The sequence below is a fragment of the Scyliorhinus torazame genome, chromosome 10 (genome assembly GCF_047496885.1).
Source record: "Scyliorhinus torazame isolate Kashiwa2021f chromosome 10, sScyTor2.1, whole genome shotgun sequence".
NCBI classification, from domain to species: Eukaryota; Metazoa; Chordata; class Chondrichthyes; order Carcharhiniformes; family Scyliorhinidae; genus Scyliorhinus; species Scyliorhinus torazame.
This window is the reverse complement of record NC_092716.1, coordinates 185,956,553-185,979,442: the sequence shown is the minus strand read 5'-3', so window position 1 is coordinate 185,979,442 and position 22,890 is coordinate 185,956,553. Positions and strand designations below refer to the sequence as shown.

The following is a 22,890-nucleotide window of genomic DNA, read 5'->3' as shown; positions in this document are numbered from 1 at the left end:
ATCCCCCGCTAGCGTAATTACTCCCCCCATGTTGCTCCCAGAAGTCAGCAAACTCTGGCTGACCTCGGCTTCCCCCAGTGACCTCGGCTCGCACCGTGCGACGCCCCCTCCTTCCTGCTTCTCTTCCCGCCATGATTATCATAGCGCGGGAACCAAGCCCGCGCTTCTCCCTTGGCCCCGCCCCCAATGGCCAACGCCCCATCTCCTCCACCTCCCCTCATCACCACCTGTGGGAGAGAGAAAAGTTACCACATCGCAGGATTAGTACATAAAACCCCTCTTTGCCCCCCACATTCGCCCCACCACTTTGTTCGAACGTTCTTTTTAATAACCCGCTCATTCCAGTTTTTCTTCCACAATAAAAGTCCACGCTTCATCCGCCGTCTCAAAGTAGTGGTGCCTCCCTCGATATGTGACCCACAGTCTTGCCGGTTGCAGCATTCCAAATTTTATCTTCTTTTTATGAAGCACCGCCTTGGCCCGATTAAAGCTCGCCCTCCTTCTCGCCACCTCCGCACTCCAGTCTTGATAAACGCGGATCACCGCGTTCTCCCATTTACTGCTCCGAGTTTTCTTCGCCCATCTAAGGACCATTTCTCTATCCTTAAAACGGAGGAATCTCACCACTATGGCTCTGGGAATTTCTCCTGCTCTCGGTCCTCGCGCCATCACTCGGTATGCTCCCTCCACCTCCAACGGACCCGCCGGGGCCTCCGCTCCCATTAACGAGTGCAGCATCGTGCTCACATATGCCCCGACGTCCGCTCCCTCCACACCTTCAGGAAGACCAAGAATCCTCAGGTTGTTCCTCCTTGCGTTGTTTTCCAGTGCCTCCAACCTTTCCACACATCGTTTCTGATGTGCCTCCTGCGTCTCCGTCTTCACCACCAGGCCCTGTATGTCGTCCTCATTCTCGGCTGCCTTTGCCTTCACGACCCAAAGCTCCCGCTCCTGGGTCTTTTGTTCCTCCTTTAGCCCTTCGATCGCCTGTAGTATCAGGGCCAACAGCTCTTTCTTCATTTCCTTTTTGATCTCTTCCACACAGCATTTCAAGAACTCTTGTTGTTCAGGGCCCCATGTTAAACTGCCACCTTCCGACGCCATCTTGGTTTTTGCTTGCCTTCCTTGCCGCTGTTCTAAAGGATCCACTGCAATCTGGCCACTTTCTCCTCCTTTTTCCATCCGTATCCAGGGGGGATTCCCTTCTGGTTTACCGCACAGTGTTTTTAGCCGTCAAAATTGCCGTTGGGGCTCCTATCAAGAGCCCAAAAGTCCATTTCACAGGGAGCTGCCGAAACGTGCGACTCAGCTGGTCATCGCCGCACCCGGAAGTCTAAAAGGTGCTTTATAAATGCAGCTCTTTCTTTTTGCACTCTTGAAAAGCTTTTTTCAGCCTGTCAGCTTCACTGGCCTTGTCTCGCTGCTGTGTTCTCACCTGGTTGACCTTGATGAGTTTCACACAGCTCAGGAACACTGTCCAGGAGTTTGCTTTGGGCCAGAACTCCAGGTTTATTTTGATAACTTACCTAACAGCTCCACGTGGCTTTCCCCCACACTCCGGGATCATGTCAACTTTCTGAGCCGACACACCAGTTTTCAGGGCTCCAAACCTCTTCCTTCACCAGAACGCCTTTCCCCTGCCAGTTAAAGTACTGCCCTCAAAGGTCCAGATCGCTGATTTATAAAAACCACTGGAGTTTGAAGGACGCACATCGCACTTCCCCAGTAGGGATAGTTAATTAATATCAGCCTTTCCAGCAATTTCCAAAGCACAAGAACAACATTGACAAAACATTCTTACAAGCTGTCATAAGACCACAAGACACAGGAGCAGAATTACACCCTCTCCCAGTGCCTCTATATGCTTTGTTAATATAGTGACCAGAATTACACATATGTGTGGACTAAGTAAAGTCCAATTCAGGTTGACATAACTTCACTAGATTTCAATTTTATCCCATTTTTATTATGCCCTTGCTAACCTGTGGCTGAATTTTTTAGTGATTGATGCATTTGAATTTCAAGATTTCTTTCAACCTCTACCCCACCTTCCTTGTAACCCGTGACCTCCCTATTCTTCCTACCAAAACGCAACTCCCTCATGTGTGTCTATATTGAACTTTATTTGCCAATTATTTGCCCGTTCTGCGAGTTTACTCATCTCCTCCTGTAATCTGTTGCAGTGCTCAACACTTGATAATCCGCCACCCATCCCCCCCCCCACAAATTTATTGTCATCTGCAAATTTAGAAATTATGGGGGCGATTCTCCCAAATGGAGCCCAAGTGTTCGTGCCATCGTGAATGCCGTCGCGTTTCACGACTGCGCGAACCGGGCCCGGGTACGACCTATTCTGTCCCCCACGGCGCTCCAGCCTCTTTTCCTGGCGCCAAATGGGCGTCGCGGCAACCCGCGCATGCAGAGTTGGGCCGCGTCAACCTGCTCATGCGCCGGGGACTTCTTTAGCGTGCCGGCCCCAACTCAACATGGCGTCGGTGTTCAGGGGCCGGCTGCGCAGGGAAGAGGTGGGGAGAGGCTGGCCCGCCGATCGGTGGGCCCTGATCGCGGGCCAGACCCCATCGGAGGCCACCCCCGGAGCAGGAGCCCCCCTTCCCCTCCCACAGGCCACCCCCCGACTGTTCGCGCAGAGTTCCCGCCGGCAACGACCAGGGGTGAACGGCGCCGGCGGGACTCTGTCGTATCCGCGCGGCCGCTCTGCCCATCCGGGCCGGAGAATCGGCGGCCCCGCCGATTCCAGCGGCCCGCAGCCGGCGCCACACCAAACGCGCCAGCGCAAATGGCGCCGATTCTCCATACCTCGGAGAATCACGCGCCAGTGTTGGGGCGCCGTGGCGCGGTTGCGGCGATGCTCCGGCCCGGCGCAGGGCTCGGAGAATCACCCCCGGTATTTTTCATTCCAAAGTCAAAATTATTAATGTAAATTGGGAACACAGGAGTGATCCCAGAACTGATCCATGTTGAAAACCACTTCCCACCTTCTGGCAGATAAATTCTGTATTATCTTTGTCAACGCCTCTGCTATTTCCAAAAAAGAATTCAATAAGGTTGTTCAAATAAGATTTTCGATTTTGAAATCCATGTCAAATATTCATTATTGTATATTTTGTTTCCAGCTGTTCTTCTATTCTCTCCATTCGCAGGAATGCAATTACTTTTTCCGAATACTGCTGTTGAGTGATTGGGCTAGACATCCCTGTACTCACTCACTCATCGTTAAGTCTGTTCAAGGCTGAGGTGGACAGATTTTTAATCAGCAAGGGAATCAAGGGTCATGGAGATAAGATGGGAAAATGGAATGCAGGATTATCATCTCAGATCAGCCATTGAATGGCGGAGCAGATTTGAAGGGCCAAATGGCCTACTTCATCTCTTATGGTCACTCCCAGCAGATGAGGATTCTTCCCAGGGATACAAACTCAGGAAATCACCCTCAGTAAGCGTGGTGGCAACCCGTTGGAGAGGTGTCAAAGATTTTAAATGTTCAAATCATATCTATAACTAATTTCACAGGGAAAACTGCAAGCCAGGGCAGTCCACAACTGCACCGCCCTTTCCGATGCATCCACTTCAATCTAATAAACCAGCTGTCTATATATAACAAAAGCCTTTTACCGTTACTGCTGATGACTTGCACATTGACTTTTGCTGCTGCAGTTTCTCCATTCTCGCCATCTGTAGCTGTTACCTGTCCAAATACAGCAGGCAGAGATCAGACATTAACACTGGGCACCATAAAGAGAGAGATTATCCTTCTATTTAATCAGGTGAGATGAGTAATGCTTTCACATGATAAACCAATCAGGAGATAAACTCAACAATACTGGAACTGCACAGCATGATGCGTAACCATGATACTAATTTAGGAGGTTCATTAACTGGTGTGGGTGGGATTGAAAGGGATGCATGTGACTGGTATAAAACTGTGGCTGATGGGGCTCAATGTGGGGAAGTAGGTCATTATCCAATCTGGGAAAGATTGATTGGAGTATTTTCTAGATGGTGTAACTGGGGAGGAGTAGAGAGATTGAGGGGTCTGTGTGCTTAAATCAATAGAAACTAATGGACAGGTCAAAAAAAAAAAAAATGGAAGAACCAAATGGATTGTTACTCTTCCATCGCGAAGGGGATGGAATACAAAAGGGTGGAACTGATTCTATAATTGTGCATTGTTCTGGTTCCAGCCCCATCGGGGGTAAATGCATTCAATTCTGGGCAGCACAACTCCGGGAAGATATAATGGCCTTAGAGGGGTTGCAGTGCAGATTTACAGGTATTGCAGGAGTTAAAGGGGTTAAAATACAAGGACAGTTTTCAGAAACTAGACTTGTATTTCCTCGAATATAAGATGAACGGGTGACCTAATAACGTTTTTTAAAGTTGGAGTTCATAGTTTCTGATATTTTTTTCAAGAGATGTGAACACAATTATGAACTACTGAATCTTTACGGTACAGAAGGAGGCCATTTGGTCCATTGAGTCAGCACTGGCTCTCTCAAAGAGCATTTTACCTATTCCCACTCTCCTGACTTATCCCCGTAACCTTGGACATTCTTTCTTTTCAGATACTAATCCAATTCCCTTTTGCATACCTTATTGAATCTGCCTCTATCGCTCAGCAAGTTCATTCCAGACTCCAAACATCCTCTAGATGAAAATAATCTCACATCGTTTTTATTCATTTTGCCGATTGTTTTGAATTTGTGCCCCCTCGTTTAAGATGTTTACTTAAGTGGATTGGATTGGATTTGTTTATTGTCACGTGTACCGAGGTACAGTGAAAAGTATTTTTCTGCGAGCAGCTCATTAAGTACATGAGAAGAAAAGGGAATAGTTTCTCACTATTTACCCTGTCCATAGCCAACAGGATCTTGAGCCGATCAAGTCTCATCTCAGCCTTCTTTATTCCAAAGAAAACAGTCCCAAACATTCTAATCTATTTTATAGCGATAGCTTTATATCCCTGGAATTATTCTTGTAAATCTCCATTGTACTCTTTCCAACATTGTCACATCCTTCCTCAACTATGGCATCCAGAACTAAACACATTACTCCAAATGAGGCCTAACTAGTGAGTTACACAAGTTCAACATGACCAAACTTACTCTTGTACTCAATTCCCCTATTAGTAAAGCCTTAAGATACTATTTTTCTTTATTCATTTGCGGGATGTGGGCATCTCTGCGGAGGCTGGCATTTACTGCCCATGCTTAGTTGCCCTTGAGAAGGTGGTGGTGAGATGCTTTCCTGAACTGCTGCAGTCCCTGAGGTGTAGGTGAGCTCCCGGTGCTGTTAAGGAGGGGTTCCAGGACTTTGACTTATTGACAGTGATGGAACAGCGATATATTTCCAAGCGGTGAGTCACTTGGAAGGTGGTGGGGTTCTCAGATATCTGCTGCTCTTGTCCTTCTAGATGGTAGTGGTCATGGGTTTGGAAATGCTGTCTAAGAAACCTTGGCAAGTTACTGCAGTGCATCTTGTAAATATTACACAAGACTGCCACTGTTCGTCGGTGGTGGATGGATTGAGTGTTTGTGGAAGAAGGAGCAACCAAGTGGGCTGCTTTCTCCTGGTTGGTGTTGAGCTTCTTGAGTGTTGTTTGAGCTGCACTCATCCAGGTAAGTGGAGAATATTCCATCACACTCTTGACTTGTAGATGGTGGACAGGCTATGGGGGTCAGGAGGTGAGTTACTCATTGTATGATTCCTCACATTTGACCTGCTCTGGTAGCCACAGTATTAATATGACCTGTCTAGTTTACTTTCTGATCAATGGTAACCCCAGAATGTTAATTGTAGCGGATTCAGCAATGGTAATGCCATTGAATGTCAATGGGTGATGATCAGACCCTCTCATTTAGGAGATAGTCATTGCCTGGCACTTGTGTTGTGCGAATGTAACTTGCCACTTGTCAGCCCAAGCCTGGATATTGACCAGGTCTTGCTGCATTTGGATATGGACTGCTTCATTATCTGAGGATGTCGCGAATGGTGCTGTACATTGTGCAGTCTTCTGCGAACATCCCCACTTCTGACCTTATGTTGGAAGGAAGGTCATTGATGAAGGAGCTGAAGATGGTTGGGCCTAAGACACTGTAATGTTCTTGTCGGATTTCCTGATTTATATTACAAGAACATTTGTAGCTAAAGCTATAAACAATTTATTAATATTAACTGTGGGTCAACTATATACAAAACAACAGATGAATAATAGTATTAATATGCACAAGCAACCTATCTCTTCCCTGCTCTCCAGTCAGTCTGAGGTCACCTGACTCTAACATTCACTTATATACTCATGAGACTCCTAGTGGTCAGTCAGTGAATTACAACACAACCATTGATATCACTGCAGACACTACACTGAGGAACTCCTGCAGTGATGTCCTGGAGCTGAGATGATTGACCTCCAGCCATCACAACCATCTTCCTTTGTGCCAGGAATGACTCCAATCAGTGGAGAGATTTCCCCCTGTTTCCCATTGACTCCAGTTTTGCTAGGGCTCCTTGATGCCATACTCAGTCAAATGCTACCTTGATGACAAGGGCAGTCACTCTCATCTAGCATTCAGCTCTTTGGTCCAGATTTCACCAAGGCTGTGATGAGATCAGGAGCTGAGTGACCCTGGTGGAACCCAAACTGAACGTCCGTGAGTAGGTTATTGGTGAGTAAGTGCCGCTTGATAGCGCTGTTGACAATTCCTTCCATCACTTTGCTGATGATGGGGAGTGGACGGATCGGGTGGAAATTGGTTGGATTGCATTTGTCCTGTTTCTTGTGTACGGGACACACCTAGGCAAATTTCCATATTGTCGGGTAGATGCCAGTGTAGTAGCTGTACTGGAACAGCTTGGCTAGGGGTGCTGCAAGTTCTGGAGCGCAAGTCTTCAGTTCTATTGCTGGAATATTGTCAGGGCCCATAGCCTTTGCAGTATCCAGTGCCTTCAGCCGTTTCTTGATATCAAGTGGAGTGAATCGTATTCGCTGAAGACTGACATCTGTGATGCTGGGTAACTCAGGAGGGGACAGAGATGGATCATCCACTCAGCCCTTCTGACTGAAGATTGTTGCTAATGCCTCAGCCTTGTCTTTTGCACAGATGAGCTAGGCTCCTCCATCATTGAGGATGGGGATATTTATGGAGCCTCCTCTTCCAGTAAGTTGATTAATTGTTCATGTGGCATGACTACCGAGCTTAGATCTGATGCATTTGTTGTGGAATCGCTTAGCTCTAGCTGTTATTTGCTGCTTATGCTGTTTAGCACACAGGTAGTCCTGTGTTGTAGCTTCACCAGGTTGACACCACATTTTTTGGTATGCCTGGGTGTTGCTCCTGGCGTGCTCTCCTGTACTCTTCATTGAACCAGGGTTGATCCCCTGGCTTGGTGGTAATGGTAGAGTGGGGGATATGCCAGGCCACGAGGTTGTAGATTGTGGTTGAATATAATTCTGCTGCTGCTAATGGCCCACAGCACCTCATGGATGCCCAGTCTTGAGTTGCTAGATCTGTTTGAAATTTATCCATTTAGCACGGTGGTCGTGCCACACAACATGATGGAGGGAATCCTCAATGTGAAGACCGAACTTTGTCTCCACAAGGACTGTACGGTGGTCAAGGACAGATGCATCTGCGACAGGCAGGTTAGTGAGGATGAGGTCAAATATGTTTTTCTCTCTTGTAGGTTCCCTCACCACGTGCTGCAGTTCCAGCCTAACAGCTATATCCTTTAGGATCTGTCCAGCTCGGTCTGTGGTGGTACAGAGCCACTCTTGGTAATGGACTTTGAAGTATATTCTGCGCCGATGTCTGGGTATTTAAATGGACCATTGGCTCGTTTAAATAATCAGATCTGGATTTCGCTCAGGAGGTTGAGATCCAGATCGCGCTGGGTGGAGCGAGTCGGGTGACTTGCGATTGGCCTGGCATCCAGCGTCCGGTGGGGAACCCGATTTGGGAATCGCGCGCAATTCACCGATCACACCCGGATCCACGCCGGACGTTTCGGGGTTAAACCAAGATCCATGTCTTTTATAATCAACTCTAGCATCTTCCCCATATGAATTTCTGGACAACTGGGGCGAAATTCTCCGGAAACGGCGCGATGTCCGCCGACTGGTGCCCAAAACGGTGCAAATCAGATGGGCATCACGCCGCCCCAAAGGTGCGGAATGCTCCGCATCTTTGGGGGCCGAGCCCCAACCTTGAGGGGCTAGGTCGGCACTGGACGAATTTCCGCCCTGCCAGCTGCCGGAAAAGGCCTTTGGTGCCCCGCCAGCTGGCGCGGAAATGACATCTCCAAGCGGTGCATGCGCGGGAGCGTCAGCGGCCGCTGACAGTTTCCCACACATGCGCAGTGGAGGGAGTCTCTTCTGCCTCCGCCATGGTGGAGACTGTGGCGGAGGCGGAAGGGAAAGAGTGCCCCCACGGCACAGGCCCGCCCGCGGATCGGTGGGCCCCGATCGCGGGCCAGGCCACCGTGGGGGCACCCCCCGGGGCCAGATCGCCCCGCACCCCCCCCCCCCCCCCCAGGACCCCGGAGCCCGCCCGCGCCGCCTTGTCCCACCGGTAAGGTAGGTGGTTTAATTTACGCTGGCGGGACAGGCATTTTAGCGGCAGGACTTCAGCCCATCCGGGCAGGAGAATCGAGCGGGGGGGGGGGCCCGCCAACTGGCGCGGCACGATTCCCGCCCCCGCCGAATCTCCGGTGCCGGAGACTTCGGCAAACGGCGGGGGCGGGATTCACGCCAGCCCCCGGCGATTCTCTGACCCGGCGGGGGGTCGGAGAATCTCGCCCCTGGTCTGTAAGTTTTTCATTTTTCTCTCCCTCCCTTTTGAAATAGTGGGGTTACATTTACCACCCTCCAACCTGTAGGAACTGCCTCAGAATCTATCGAATTTTGGAGGATGACCACCAATGTGTCCAATATTTCCAGGGTCACTTCCTTTAACACAGGAAATAAGCCCCTGCTGAATTTGTCAGCCTTTAACCCCATTAATTCCTCCAGCACCATTTTCTTACTAATACTGATTTCCTTCAATTCCGCTCTCTCACCAGACCCTTGGTTCCTTAACATTTCTGGGAGATTTTTTGGACCCTCTTTTGTGAAGACAGAACTAAAGTACGTGTCCAATTCTTCTGCTATTTCTTTGTTCCCCAATTTAATTTCCCTAGCTTCTGACTGTCAGGGACCTACTTTGTCTTTACTAATCTTTTTCTCTTCACATATTTATTGAAGCTTTTACAGTCAGTTTCTATGTTCCCTGTACTTTTACTCAAAAGAACAATCCCAACTCCTCCAATCTGTCCACAGTCCAAAGATATGCAGGTTAGGTGGATTGCCACACTAAATTGCTCCTTAGTGTCCAAAGGTTGGGTGGGGTTTCTGGGTTGTAGGGATGGGGGTCAAGGTGTGGGCTTCAGTAGGGTGCTCTTTCAGGGGCCAGTGCAGACTCGATAGACCGAATGGCCTCCTTCTGCACTGTAAATTCTACGATTCAATGATAACTGAAATCCCTCAAACCTACTAAATTCCTTTCTGCTTTTTCTAAGGCCTTGACTTTGTGGTGTCCAACGTAAGACATGACTTCAACTGATGCCTAACCTGTGATAAAGTTTGAGAATAACTTTGTTGAGGTGGAGGAGGAGGAGGGAGCACAGAGGGAAAGACAGAAGAGGGAGGAGGGGAAAAGGCAAGGAGGATGCGATAACATCGATGGAGGGAGGAGTAGAAAGAGTGAGGAAGAGGTGGAAACGAGTGGGTGGAGGGGGTAGTCCAGAGAGAAGAAAGAGGGGACATGTCAGGCTGCCTGAGAGGGTGCTCTGTGCCCTCTGGCTGAAATCTATATTCAAATTATCTGCAAGTAAAAGATGGCATATTCCATTTTGTGTTGATGGAATCTCCTTTATCTAAAGGCCAATCAAACTCCCAGCAACCTCTATGTAAATAATGTCAATGCTAGCAGGTTCTTTCGAACCATCCCAATCTCAGTATGCATACAGTACGCAGCACTGTGTGATTGGCAGGTTACAAGGCTGACAGAAGTGCTTGTTGTCTGTTTGATGGCATCGGGGGGGGCTAGTGCTACTGCCTCAGATCGCAAGGGACCCGGGTTCAAATCCTGTCTTGAGTGACTGTCTGACACTTGAGTGGCATTCTGCCCGTGTCTACGTGGGTTTCCTCCGGGTGCTCCGGTTTCCTCCCACAGTCCAAAGATGTACAGGTTAGGTGGATTGACCATGCTAAATTGCCCCTTAGTCTCCAATGATGTGTAGGTTAGCTAAGGGGTTATTGGGATAGGGTGGGGGAAGTGGGCCTGGGTGGAGTGTTCTTTCAGGGCCAGTGCAGACTCGATGGGCCGAATGGCTTCCTTCTGCACTCTAGTAATTCTGAGATTCTACCCAAATTGCCAGTACCATTGTACAGTCATCGCACTGTCTCCTACTTCCAATTCCTTCATTGCACTAAGGACTATCATATTCCCTCAGTCTACCCTCCCGTGACAAGCACAAACCTCCCTCATTTTTTTCTCCACTCTACAACCTGTGCTGTGGGCTCGGAATGAAATGTTTTTCTGAGTGAATGGAAATAAAGTTAGTTTTTAGTCAAGGTTTTCCTTCACCCACTCTGTCCTGAGGCGCCAAGTGCCACAGAGCAGTTGCATCCATCCTTTATTTAATGTGGGAAAATCTTGAACATCGATTGGCACCATAACCAGGCCTTCACTCAAAATCAAACAGGAGCACTCTGCAGTAGAAACCCTGCTGGCTGTTGTTTCCTTTCCCTGCCCAATGATGCTGAGGCATTGTCCACATCTACCTCCATCCGAAGTGGGAAAGGAAACACGAGACACCTTCAATTATCTATTGAGATCTGCACTGATCAAAGGCATTGGCTAGATTAACGGCAAATGGTTGTATACTTCAGTATAACTAAGGGCGGCATGGTAGCACAGTGGTTAGCACTGTCGGTTCACAGCTCCAGAGTCCCAGGTTCGATTCCCAGCTTGGGTCACTGTCTGTGTGGAGTCTGCACGTTCTCCCCGTCTCAGCGTGGGTTTCCTCCGGGCGCTCCAGTTTCCTCCCACAAGTCCCGAAAGACATGCTGTTAGGTGAATTGGACATTCTGAATTCTCCCTCAGTGTATGTTTTGAGTCAATTTCGGCGGGAGAATCAGCTGGTGAGTCAGTTTCAGCGGGAGCATTGCGGAAGTGGCTGCTGGGAGGTAAGTCAACCTTTAAAAGCACTTGGTCTTTGCAGGGGCAGGCCAGTCGATTTCGGCGTGAGAACAGCTGGTGAGTCAGTTTCAGCGGGAGCATTGCGGAAGTGGTTGCTGGGAGGCAAGTCTGTCCTTTAAAAGCACTTGTCTTTGCAGGGGCAGGCCAGTCGATTTCGGCGGGAGAATCAGCTGGTGAGTCAGTTTCAGCGGGAGCATTGCGGAAGTGGCTGCTGGGAGGTAAGTCAACCTTTAAAAGCACTTGTCTTTGCAGGGGCAGGCCAGTCGATTTTGGCGTGAGAACAGCTGGTGAGTCAGTTTCAGCGGGAGCATTGCGGAAGTGGTTGCTGGGAGGTAAGTCTGTCCTTTAAAAGCACTTGTCTTTGCAGGGGCAGGCCAGTCGATTTCGGCAGGAGAATCAGCTGGTGAGTCAGTTTCAGCGGGAGCATTGCGGAAGTGGCTGCTGGGAGGTAAGTCAACCTTTAAAAGCACTTGTCTTTGCAGGGGCAGGCCAGTCGATTTCGGCGTGAGAACAGCTGGTGAGTCAGTTTCAGCGGGAGCATTGCGGAAGTGGTTGTTGGGAGGTAAGTCTGTCCTTTAAAAGCACTTGTCTTTGCAGGGGCAGGCCAGTCGATTTCGGCGGGAGTAGAGCTGGCTGGTTAGTCAATTTCAGCAGGAGCTGAGAATTTTTCTTTTTTTTTAAATTAGTTTTTTAGGCGGGAACAGGAAGTCGACCCGCGGACGTCTGGGAAGACCCTCACCAATAAATTCTGGTGGAGAGGTAAGTCTGTCCTTTAAAAGCACTTGTCTTTGCAGGGGCAGGCCAGTCGATTTCGGCGGGAGTAGAGCTGGCTGGTTAGTCAATTTCAGCAGGAGCTGAGAATTTTTCTTTTTTTTTAAATTAGTTTTTTAGGCGGGAACAGGAAGTCGACCCGCGGACGTCTGGGAAGACCCTCACCAATAAATTCTGGTGGAGAGGAAACCCGAGACACTACACGTGTAGTGTCTCCCACCCGCCCTCCTCCTCTAATCTAATAATAAAACCCATTGGTCTGAGGTAAGTACCATATTTTATTATATTATTATTATTTTTTATAAAAATTGAATTTAGTTGTTAGCCAGATCTTGGTAGAAAGTAAGAGGAATGGCAGGGAAGGGAGTGCAATGTTCCTCCTGCAGGATGTTTGAGGTGAGGGATGCAGTTAGTGTCCCTGCTGATTTTACCTGCAGGAAGTGCTGCCATCTCCAGCTCCTCCAAGACCGAGTTAGGGAACTGGAGCTGGAGTTGGAAGAACTTCGGATCATTCGGGAGGCAGAAGGGGTCATAGATAGCAGCTTCAGGGAATTAGTTACACCAAAGATTGGAGATAGGTGGGTAACTGTAAGAGGGACTGTGAAAAAGCAGCCAGTGCAGGGATCCCCTGCGGTCGTTCCCCTGAGAAACAAGTATACCGCTTTGGATACTTGTGGGGGGGGGGACTTACCAGGGGTAAGCCATGAGGTACGGGCCTCTGGCACGGAGTCTGTCCCTGTTGCTCAGAAGGGAAGGGGGGAGAGGAGCAGAGCATTAGTAATTGGGGACTCTATAGTCAGGGGCACAGATAGGAGATTTTGTGGGAGCGTGAGAGACTCACGTTTGGTATGTTGCCTCCCAGGTGCAAGGGTACGTGATGTCTCGGATCGTGTTTTCCGGGTCCTTAGGGGGGAGGGGGAGCAGCCCCAAGTCGTGGTCCACATTGGCACTAACGACATAGGTTGGAAAGGGGACAAGGACGTCAGGCAGGCTTTCAGGGAGCTAGGATGGAAGCTCAGAACTAGAACAAACAGAGTTGTTATCTCTGGGTTGTTGCCCGTGCCACGTGATAGTGAGATGAGGAATAGGGAGAGAGAGCATTTAAACACGTGGCTACAGGGATGGTGCAGGCGGGAGGGATTCAGATTTCTGGATAACTGGGGCTCTTTCTGGGGAAGGTGGGACCTCTACAGACAGGATGGTCTACATCTGAACCTGAGGGGCACAAATATCCTGGGGGGGAGATTTGTTAGTGCTCTTTGGGGGGGTTTAAACTAATGCAGCAGGGGCATGGGAACCTGGATTGTAGTTTTAGGGTAAGGGAGAATGAGAGTATAGAGGTCAGGAGCACAGATTTGACGTCGCAGGAGGGGGCCAGTGTTCAGGTAGGTGGTTTGAAGTGTGTCTACTTCAATGCCAGGAGTATACGAAACAAGGTAGGGGAACTGGCAACATGGGTTGGTACCTGGGACTTCGATGTTGTGGCCATTTCGGAGACATGGATAGAGCAGGGACAGGAATGGATGTTGCAGGTTCCGGGGTTTAGGTGTTTTAGTAAGCTCAGAGAAGGAGGCAAAAGAGGGGGAGGTGTGGCGCTGCTAGTCAAGAGCAGTATTACGGTGGCGGAGAGGATGCTAGATGGGGACTCTTCTTCCGAGGTAGTATGGGCTGAAGTTAGAAACAGGAAAGGAGAGGTCACCCTGTTGGGAGTTTTTTATAGGCCTCCTAATAGTTCTAGGGATGTAGAGGAAAGGATGGCGAAGATGATTCTGGATATGAGCGAAAGTAACAGGGTAGTTATTATGGGAGACTTTAACTTTCCAAATATTGACTGGAAAAGATATAGTTCGAGTACAATAGATGGGTCGTTTTTTGTACAGTGTGTGCAGGAGGGTTTCCTGAAACAATATGTTGACAGGCCAACAAGAGGCGAGGCCACGTTGGATTTGGTTTTGGGTAATGAACCAGGCCAGGTGTTGGATTTGGAGGTAGGAGAGCACTTTGGGGACAGTGACCACAATTCGGTGACATTTACGTTAATGATGGAAAGGGATAAGTATCCACCGCAGGGCAAGAGTTATAGCTGGGGGAAGGGCAATTATGATGCCATTAGACGTGACTTGGGGGGGATAAGGTGGAGAAGTAGGCTGCAAGTGTTGGGCACACTGGATAAGTGGGGCTTGTTCAAGGATCAGCTACTGCGTGTTCTTGATAAGTATGTACCGGTCAGACAGGGAGGAAGGCGTCGAGCAAGGGAACCGTGGTTTACCAAGGAAGTGGAATCTCTTGTTAAGAGGAAGAAGGAGGCCTATGTGAAGATGAAGTGTGAAGTTTCGGTTGGGGCGATGGATAGTTACAAGGTAGCGAGGAAGGATCTAAAGAGAGAGCTAAGACGAGCAAGGAGGGGACATGAGAAGTATTTGGCAGGAAGGATCAAGGAAAACCCAAAAGCCTTCTATAGGTATGTCAGGAATAAGCGAATGACTAGGGAAAGAGTAGGACCAGTCAAGGACAGGGATGGGAAATTGTGTGTGGAGTCTGAAGAGATAGGCGAGATACTAATGAATATTTTTCGTCAGTATTCACTCAGGAAAAAGATAATGTTGTGGAGGAGAATGCTGAGCCCCAGGCTAATAGAATAGATGGCATTGAGGTACGTAGGGAAGAGGTGTTGGCAATTCTGGACAGGCTGAAAATAGATAAGTCCCCGGGACCTGATGGGATTTATCCTAGGATTCTCTGGGAGGCCAGGGAAGAGATTGCTGGACCTTTGGCTTTGATTTTTATGTCATCATTGGCTACAGGAATAGTGCCAGAGGACTGGAGGACAGCAAATGTGGTCCATTTGTTCAAAAAGGGGAGCAGAGACAACCCCGGCAACTATAGACCAGTGAGCCTCACGTCTGTAGTGGGTAAAGTCTTGGAGGGGATTATAAGAGACAAGATTTATAATCATCTAGATAGGAATAATATGATCAGGGATAGTCAGCATGGCTTTGTGAAGGGTAGGTCATGCCTCACAAACCTTATTGAGTTCTTTGAGAAGGTGACTGAACAGGTAGACGAGGGTAGAGCAGTTGATGTGGTGTATATGGATTTCAGCAAAGCGTTTGATAAGGTTCCCCACGGTAGGCTATTGCAAAAATACGGAGGCTGGGGATTGAGGGTGATTTAGAGATGTGGATCAGAAATTGGCTAGCTGAAAGAAGACAGAGGGTGGTGGTTGATGGGAAATGTTCAGAATGGAGTACAGTCACAAGTGGAGTACCACAAGGATCTGTTCTAGGGCCGTTGCTGTTTGTCATTTTTATCAATGACCTAGAGGAAGGCGCAGAAGGGTGGGTGAGTAAATTTGCAGACGATACTAAAGTCGGTGGTGTTGTCGATAGTGTGGAAGGATGTAGCAGGTTACAGAGGGATATAGATAAGCTGCAGAGCTGGGCTGAGAGGTGGCAAATGGAGTTTAATGTAGAGAAGTGTGAGGTGATTCACTTTGAAAGGAATAACAGGAATGCGGAATATTTGGCTAATGGTAAAGTTCTTGAAAGTGTGGATGAGCAGAGGGATCTAGGTGTCCATGTACATAGAGCCCTGAAAGTTGCCACCCAGGTTGATAGGGTTGTGAAGAAGGCCTATGGAGTGTTGGCCTTTATTGGTAGAGGGATTGAGTTCCGGAGTCGGGAGGTCATGTTGCAGCTGTACAGAACTCTGGTACGGCCGCATTTGGAGTATTGCGTACAGTTCTGGTCACCGCATTATAGGAAGGACGTGGAGGCTTTGGAGCGGGTGCAGAGGAGATTTACCAGGATGTTGCCTGGTATGGAGGGAAAATCTTATGAGGAAAGGCTGATGGACTTGAGGTTGTTTTCGTTGGAGAGAAGAAGGTTAAGAGGAGACTTAATAGAGGCATACAAAATGATCAGGGGGTTGGATAGGGTGGACAGTGAGAGCCTTCTCCCGCGGATGGATATGGCTGGCACGAGGGGACATAACTTTAAACTGAGGGGTAATAGATATAGGACAGAGGTCAGAGGTAGGTTCTTTACGCAAAGAGTAGTGAGGCCGTGGAATGCCCTACCTGCTACAGTAGTGAACGCACCAACATTGAGGGCATTTAAAAGTTTATTGGATAAACATATGGATGATAATGGCATAGTGTAGGTTAGATGGCTTTTGTTTCGGTGCAACATCGTGGGCCGAAGGGCCTGTACTACGCTGTATTGTTCTATGTTCTATGTATCCGAACAGGCGCCAGAGTGTGGTGACTGGGGGATTTTCACAGTAACTTCATTGCAGTGTTAATGTAAGCCTACTTGTGACAATAAAGATTATTATTATAAATGAAGGGTGAGCAGTCTTACCATTAACTCATACAGCCTGAACCCAGCTGGGATTTCAGTCTTAGTCAAAATCAATCCATCTCTGTTTATAGTGAAAATATCGTTTGGAGTAATTTCATATTTTATTGAAGGGTTAATTTTCTGTAAAAAAGAAATGATAATTAGATGAGATAAAAGAATATAAACTGAATCAGGGGCGAGATTCTCCGACCCCCCGCCGGGCCGGAGAATCGCTGGGGGCTGGCGTGAATCCCATCCCCGCCGGTTGCCGAATTCTCCGGCACCGGATATTCAACGGAGGCGGGAATCGCGCCACGCCGGTTGGCGGCTCCCCACCCCCCGTGATTCTCTGACCTGGATGGGCCGAAGTCCCGCTGCTAAAATGCCTGTCCCGTCGGCGTAAATTAAACCACATACCTTACCGGTGGGACAAGGCGGCGCGGGCGGGCTCCGGGGTCCTGGGGGGGCGCGGGGGGATCTGGCCCCGGGGGGTGTCCCCACGGTGGCCTGGCCCGCAATCGGGCCTGTGCCGTTGGGGCACTCTTTTCCTTCCACCTTCGCCACGGTCTCCACCATGGCGGAGGCGGAAGAGACTCCCTCCACTGCGCATGCGCGGGAATGCCATCAGCGGCCGCTAACGCTCCCGTGCATGCGCTGCCCGGAGATGCAATTTCCGCGCCAGCTGGCGGGGCACCAAAGGCCTTTTCCGCCAGCTGGCGGGGCAGAAATTCGGCTGGCGGGGGCCGAGCCCCTTAAGGTTGGGGCTCGGCCCCCCAAGATGCGGAGCATTCCGCACCTTTGGGGCGGCGCGATGCCCGACTGATTTGCGCCGTTTTGGGCGCCAGTCGGCGGACATCGCGCCGATACCGGAGAATTTCGCCCCAGATTCTGAACATGCACAAGTCAATGTCCTTGCCAATCATAATCAATCTAACATTCCAATATCTAATATCTAGGATCTAATATTTTCAATTTGAGTTTACAACGGGGGAAATTAGGTGAGGATCGTGATTGTGAACAGGACCTGGTGTACGGGTTTGAGGAGGATGTGGAGAAAACAATGCTACCCTGGAGCAGAAAACAACATAACAAAGAGGATATTGACCACTCGGGATATTGATATTAGAGATGAACACCATGGGGGTAGTGATGACCAGAGAGGGGGTATTGATGACCAGAGAGGGTGTATTGATGAACAGTGAGAGTATTGACGAACAGAGAGGGGGCATTGATGAACAGAGAGAGTATTCATGAACAGAGAGGGGATATTGATGAACAGAGAGGGAATTGACGAACAGAGAGAGTATTGATGAACAGAGAGAGTATTGATGAACAGAAAGGTTATTGATGAACAGAGAGAGTATTAATGAAGACAGGGGGTATTGATGACCAGAGAGGGGATTGATGAACAGAGAGAGTATTCATGAACAGAGAGCGGGTATTGATGAACAGAGAGGGTATTGATGAACAGTGAGGGTAGTGATGAACAGAAAGGGGGTATTGATGAACAGTGAGGGTAGTGATGAACAGAAAGGGGGTATTGATGAACAGGGATGGGTATTGATGAACAGAAAGGGTATTGATGAACAGAGAGGGTATTGATGAACAGTGAGGGTAGTGATGAACAGAGACAGTATTGATGAACAGAGAGGGGGTATTAATGAACAGAGAGAGTATTGATGAACAGAGAGAGTATTGATGAACAGAGAGAGTATTGATGAACAGAGAGGGTATATTGATGAACAGAGAGAGTATTGATGAACAGAAAGGGGGTATTGATGAACAGAGAGGGTATTGATGAACAGAGAGAGTATTGATGAACAGAGAGGGGGTATTGATGAACAGAGAGAGTATTGATGAACAGAGAGGGGGTATTGATGAACAGATAGAGTATTCATGAACAGAGAGGGGGTATTGATGAACAGAGAGGGGGTATTGATGAACAGATGGGGGTTTTGATGAACAGAGAGGGTATTGATGAACAGAGAGGGGGTATTGATGAACAGAGAGAGTATTGATGAACAGAGAGGGGGTATTGATGAACAGAGAGAGTATTGATGAACAGAGAGGGGGTATTGATGAACAGATAGAGTATTCATGAACAGAGAGGGGGTATTGATGAACAGAGAGGGGGTATTGATGAACAGAGAGGGGGTATTGATGAACAGAGAGGGGGTATTGATGAACAGAGAGGGGGTATTGATGAACAGAGAGGGGGGATTGATGAACAGAGAGGGGGGATTGATGAACAGTGAGAGTATTGATGAACAGAGAAGGGATTGATGAACAGAGAGAGTATTGATGAACTGAGAGAGTATTGATGAACAGAGAGGTCATATAGATGAACAGAGAGGGGCTATTGATCAATAGAGAGGGCATTGATGAACAGAGAGGTGGTACTGATGAACAGAGAGGGGGTATTGATGAACAGAGAGGGGATTGATGAACAGAGAGAGGATTGATGAACAGAGAGGATATTGATGACCAGAGAGTATTGATGAACAGTAAGAGCATTGATTAACAGAGAGGGAATTGATCAACAGAGAGAGTATTCATGAACAGAGAGAGTATTCATGAACAGAGAGCGGGAATTGATGAACAGAGAGCGGGTATTGATGAACAGAGAGAGTATTGATGAACAGAGAGGTTATTGATGAACAGAGAGAATATTAATGAAGACAGGGGGTATTGATGACCAGAGAGGGGATTGACGAACAGAGAGAGTATTCATGAACAGAGAGCGGGTATTGATGAACAGAGAGGGTATTGATGAACAGTGAGGGTAGTGATGAACAGAAAGGGGGTATTGATGAACAGTGAGGGTAGTGATGAACAGAAAGGGGGTATTGATGAACAGAGAGCGTCTTGATGAAAAGAGACAGTATTGATGAAAAGAGAGGGGGTATTGATGAACAGAGAGTATTGATGAACAGAGAGGGGATATTGATGAACAGAGAGGGGGAATTGATGAACAGAGTGGAGGTATTGATGAACAGAGAAGGTATTCATGAACAGAGAGAGTATTGATGAACAGAGAGGGAATCGATGAACAGAGAGAGTATTGATGAACAGAGAGAGTATTGATGAACAGAGAGGATATTGATGAACAGAGAGTACTGATGAACAGTGAGAGTATTGATGAACAGAGAGTATTGATGAACAGAGAGAGTATTGATGAACAGAGAGAGTATTGATGAACAGAGAGAGTATTGATGAACAGAGAGAGTATTGATGAACAGAGAGGGTATTGATGAACAGAGAGGGTATTGATGAACAGAGAGGGTATTGATGAACAGTGAGAGTATTGATGAACAGAGAGGGGGTATTGATGAACAGAGAAGGTATTCATGAACAGAGAGAGTATTGATGAACAGAGAGGGGATTGATGAACAGAGAGAGTATTGATGAACAGAGAGAGTATTGATGAACAGTTAGAGTATTGATGAACAGAGAGGGGGTATTGATGAACAGAGAGGGGGTATTGATGAACAGAGAGGGGGTATTGATGAACAGAGAAGGTATTCATGAACAGAGAGAGTATTGATGAACAGAGAGGGGATTGATGAACAGAGAGAGTATTGATGAACAGAGACGGTATTGATGAACAGAGAGTACTGATGAACAGTGAGAATATTGATGAACAGTGAGAGTATTGATGAAAAGAGAGGGTATTGATGAACAGAGAGTACTGATGAACAGTGAGAATATTGATGAACAGTGAGAGTACTGATAAACAGTGAGAATATTGAAGTACAGTGAGAGTATTGATGAACAGTAAGAGTATTGATGAACAGAGAGTACTGATGAACAGAGAGAGTATTCATGAACAGAGAGAGTATTCATGAACAGAGAGAGTATTGATGAACAGAGAGGGTATTGATGAACAGAGAGAGTATTCATGAACAGAGAGGGGGTATTGATGAACAGAGAGGGGGTATTGATGAACAGTGAGAGTATTGATAAACAGTGAGAGTATTGATGAACAGAGAGGGGGCATTGATGAACAGAGAGGGGGCATTGATGAACAGAGAGGGAGCATTGGTGAACAGAGAGAGGGTATTGATGAACAGAGAGGTGGTATTGATGAGCAGAGAGGGGATTGATGAACAGAGAGAGTATTGATGAACAGTGAGAGTTTTGATGAACAGAGAGAGTATTGATGAACAGAGAGGGGGTATTGATGAACAGAGAGGGGGTATTGATGAACAGAGAGGGTATTGATGAACAGAGGGAGGTATTGATGAACAGACAGGGGGAATTGATGAACAGAGAGGGGGTATTGATGAACAGAGAGGGCGTATTGATGAACAGAGAGGGGGTATTGATGAACAGAGAGGGTATTGATGAACAGAGAGCGTATTGATGAACAGAGAGGGGGTATTGATGAACAGAGAAGGTATTCATGAACAGAGAGAGTATTGATGAACAGAGAGGAGATTGATGAACAGTGAGAGTATTGGTGAACAGAGAGTATTGATGAACAGAAAGGGTATTGATGAACAGAGAGTTCTGTTGAACAGTGAGAATATTGATGAACAGTGAGAGTATTGGTGAACAGAGAGTATTGATGAACAGAGAGGGTATTGATGAACAGTGAGAGCATTGGTGAACAGAGAGAGGGTATTGATGAACAGAGAGGTGGTATTGATGAACAGTGAGAGTTTTGATGAACAGAGAGAGTATTGATGAACAGAGAGGGTATTGATGAACAGAGAGAGTATTGATGAACAGAGAGGGTATTGATGAACAGAGAGAGTATTGAAGAACAGAGAGGGTATTGATGAACAGAGAGTACTGATGAACAGTGAGAATATGGATGAACAGTGAGAGTATTGATGAACAGAGAGTATTGGTGAACAGTAAGAGTATTGATGAACAGAGAGTACTGATGAACAGTGAGAGTATTGATAAACAGAGAGGGGATTGATGAACAGAGAGAGATTTGATGTACAGTGAGAGTGTTGATGAACAGAGAGGGGGTATTGATGAACAGAGAGCGTATTGATGAACAGAGAGAGTATTGATGAACAGAGAGGGGGTATTGATGAACAGAGAGAGTATTGATGAACAGAGAGGGTATTGATGAACAGAGAGTACTGATGAACAGTGGGAGTATTGATGAACAGAGAGTATTGATGAACAGAGAGTATTGATGAACAGAGAGGGGATTGAAGAACAGAGAGGGTATTGATGAAAAGAGAGGGTATTGATGAACAGAGAGTTCTGTTGAAAAGTGAGAATATTGATGAACAGTGAGAGTACTGATGAACAGTGAGAATATTGAAGTACAGTGAGAGTATTGATGAACAGTAAGAGTATTGATGAACAGAGAGTACTGATGAACAGAGAGAGTATTCATGAACAGAGAGAGTATTCATGAACAGAGAGAGTATTGATGAACAGAGAGGGAATTGATGAACAGAGAGAGTATTCATGAACAGAGAGGGGGTATTGATGAACAGAGAGGGGGTATTGATGAACAGTGAGAGTATTGATCAACAGTGAGAGTATTGATGAACAGAGAGGGGGCATTGATGAACAGAGAGGGGGCATTGATGAACAGAGAGGGGGCATTGATGAACAGAGAGGGGGCATTGATGAACAGAGAGGGGGTATTGATGAACAGAGAGAGTATTGATGAACAGAGAGAGTATTGATGAACAGAGAGAGTATTGATGAACAGAGAGAGTATTGTTGAACAGAGAGAGTATTGATGAACAGAGAGAGGGTATTGCTGAACAGTGAGACTATTGATGAACAGAGAGGGTATTGATGAACAGAGAGGGGTTATTGATGAACAGTGTGAGTATTGATGAACAGTGAGAGTATTGATGAACAGAGAGGGGGTATTGATGAACAGAGAGGGTATTGATGAACAGAGGGAGGTATTGATGAACAGACGGGGGGAATTGATGAACAGAGAGGGGGTATTGATGAACAGAGAGGGCGTATTGATGAACAGAGAGGGGGTATTGATGAACAGAGAGGGTATTGATGAACAGAGAGCGTATTGATGAACAGAGAGGGGGTATTAATGAACAGAGAAGGTATTCATGAACAGAGAGAGTATTGATGAACAGAGAGGAGATTGATGAACAGTGAGAGTATTGATGAACAGAGAGTATTGATGAACAGAAAGGGTATTGATGAACAGAGAGTTCTGTTGAACAATGAGAATATTGATGAACAGTGAGAGTATTGATGAACAGAGAGTATTGATGAACAGAGAGGGTATTGATGAACAGTGAGAGCATTGGTGAACAGAGAGAGGGTATTGATGAACAGAGAGGTGGTATTGATGAGCAGAGAGGGGATTGATGAACAGAGAGAGTATTGATGAACAGTGAGAGTTTTGATGAACAGAGAGAGTATTGATGAACAGAGAGGGTATTGATGAACAGAGAGGGGGTATTGATGAACAGAGAGGGGGTATTGATGAACAGAGAGGGTATTGATGAACAGAGGGAGGTATTGATGAACAGACAGTCGGAATTGATGAACAGAGAAGGGGTATTGATGAACAG

The 22,890-nt window shown here is 47.3% G+C and overlaps 1 protein-coding gene across 10 annotated transcripts in view; it reads right to left on the bottom strand.

Annotated features, from left to right (window-relative positions):
- The window catches only part of LOC140384430 (cadherin-related family member 5-like), a 172,999-nt gene that overhangs the window by 55,369 nt on the left and 94,740 nt on the right, over nt 1–22,890 (bottom strand). For all 10 annotated transcript variants that reach the window (XM_072466121.1, XM_072466118.1, XM_072466120.1 and 7 more), the window contains exons 11-12: nt 16,388–16,507; nt 3,634–3,706 (exon numbers count right to left, since the gene is read on the bottom strand). In XM_072466121.1, the coding sequence (XP_072322222.1) occupies nt 3,634–3,706; nt 16,388–16,507 (193 nt within the window). The remainder of the gene's footprint in view (nt 1–3,633; nt 3,707–16,387; nt 16,508–22,890) is intronic.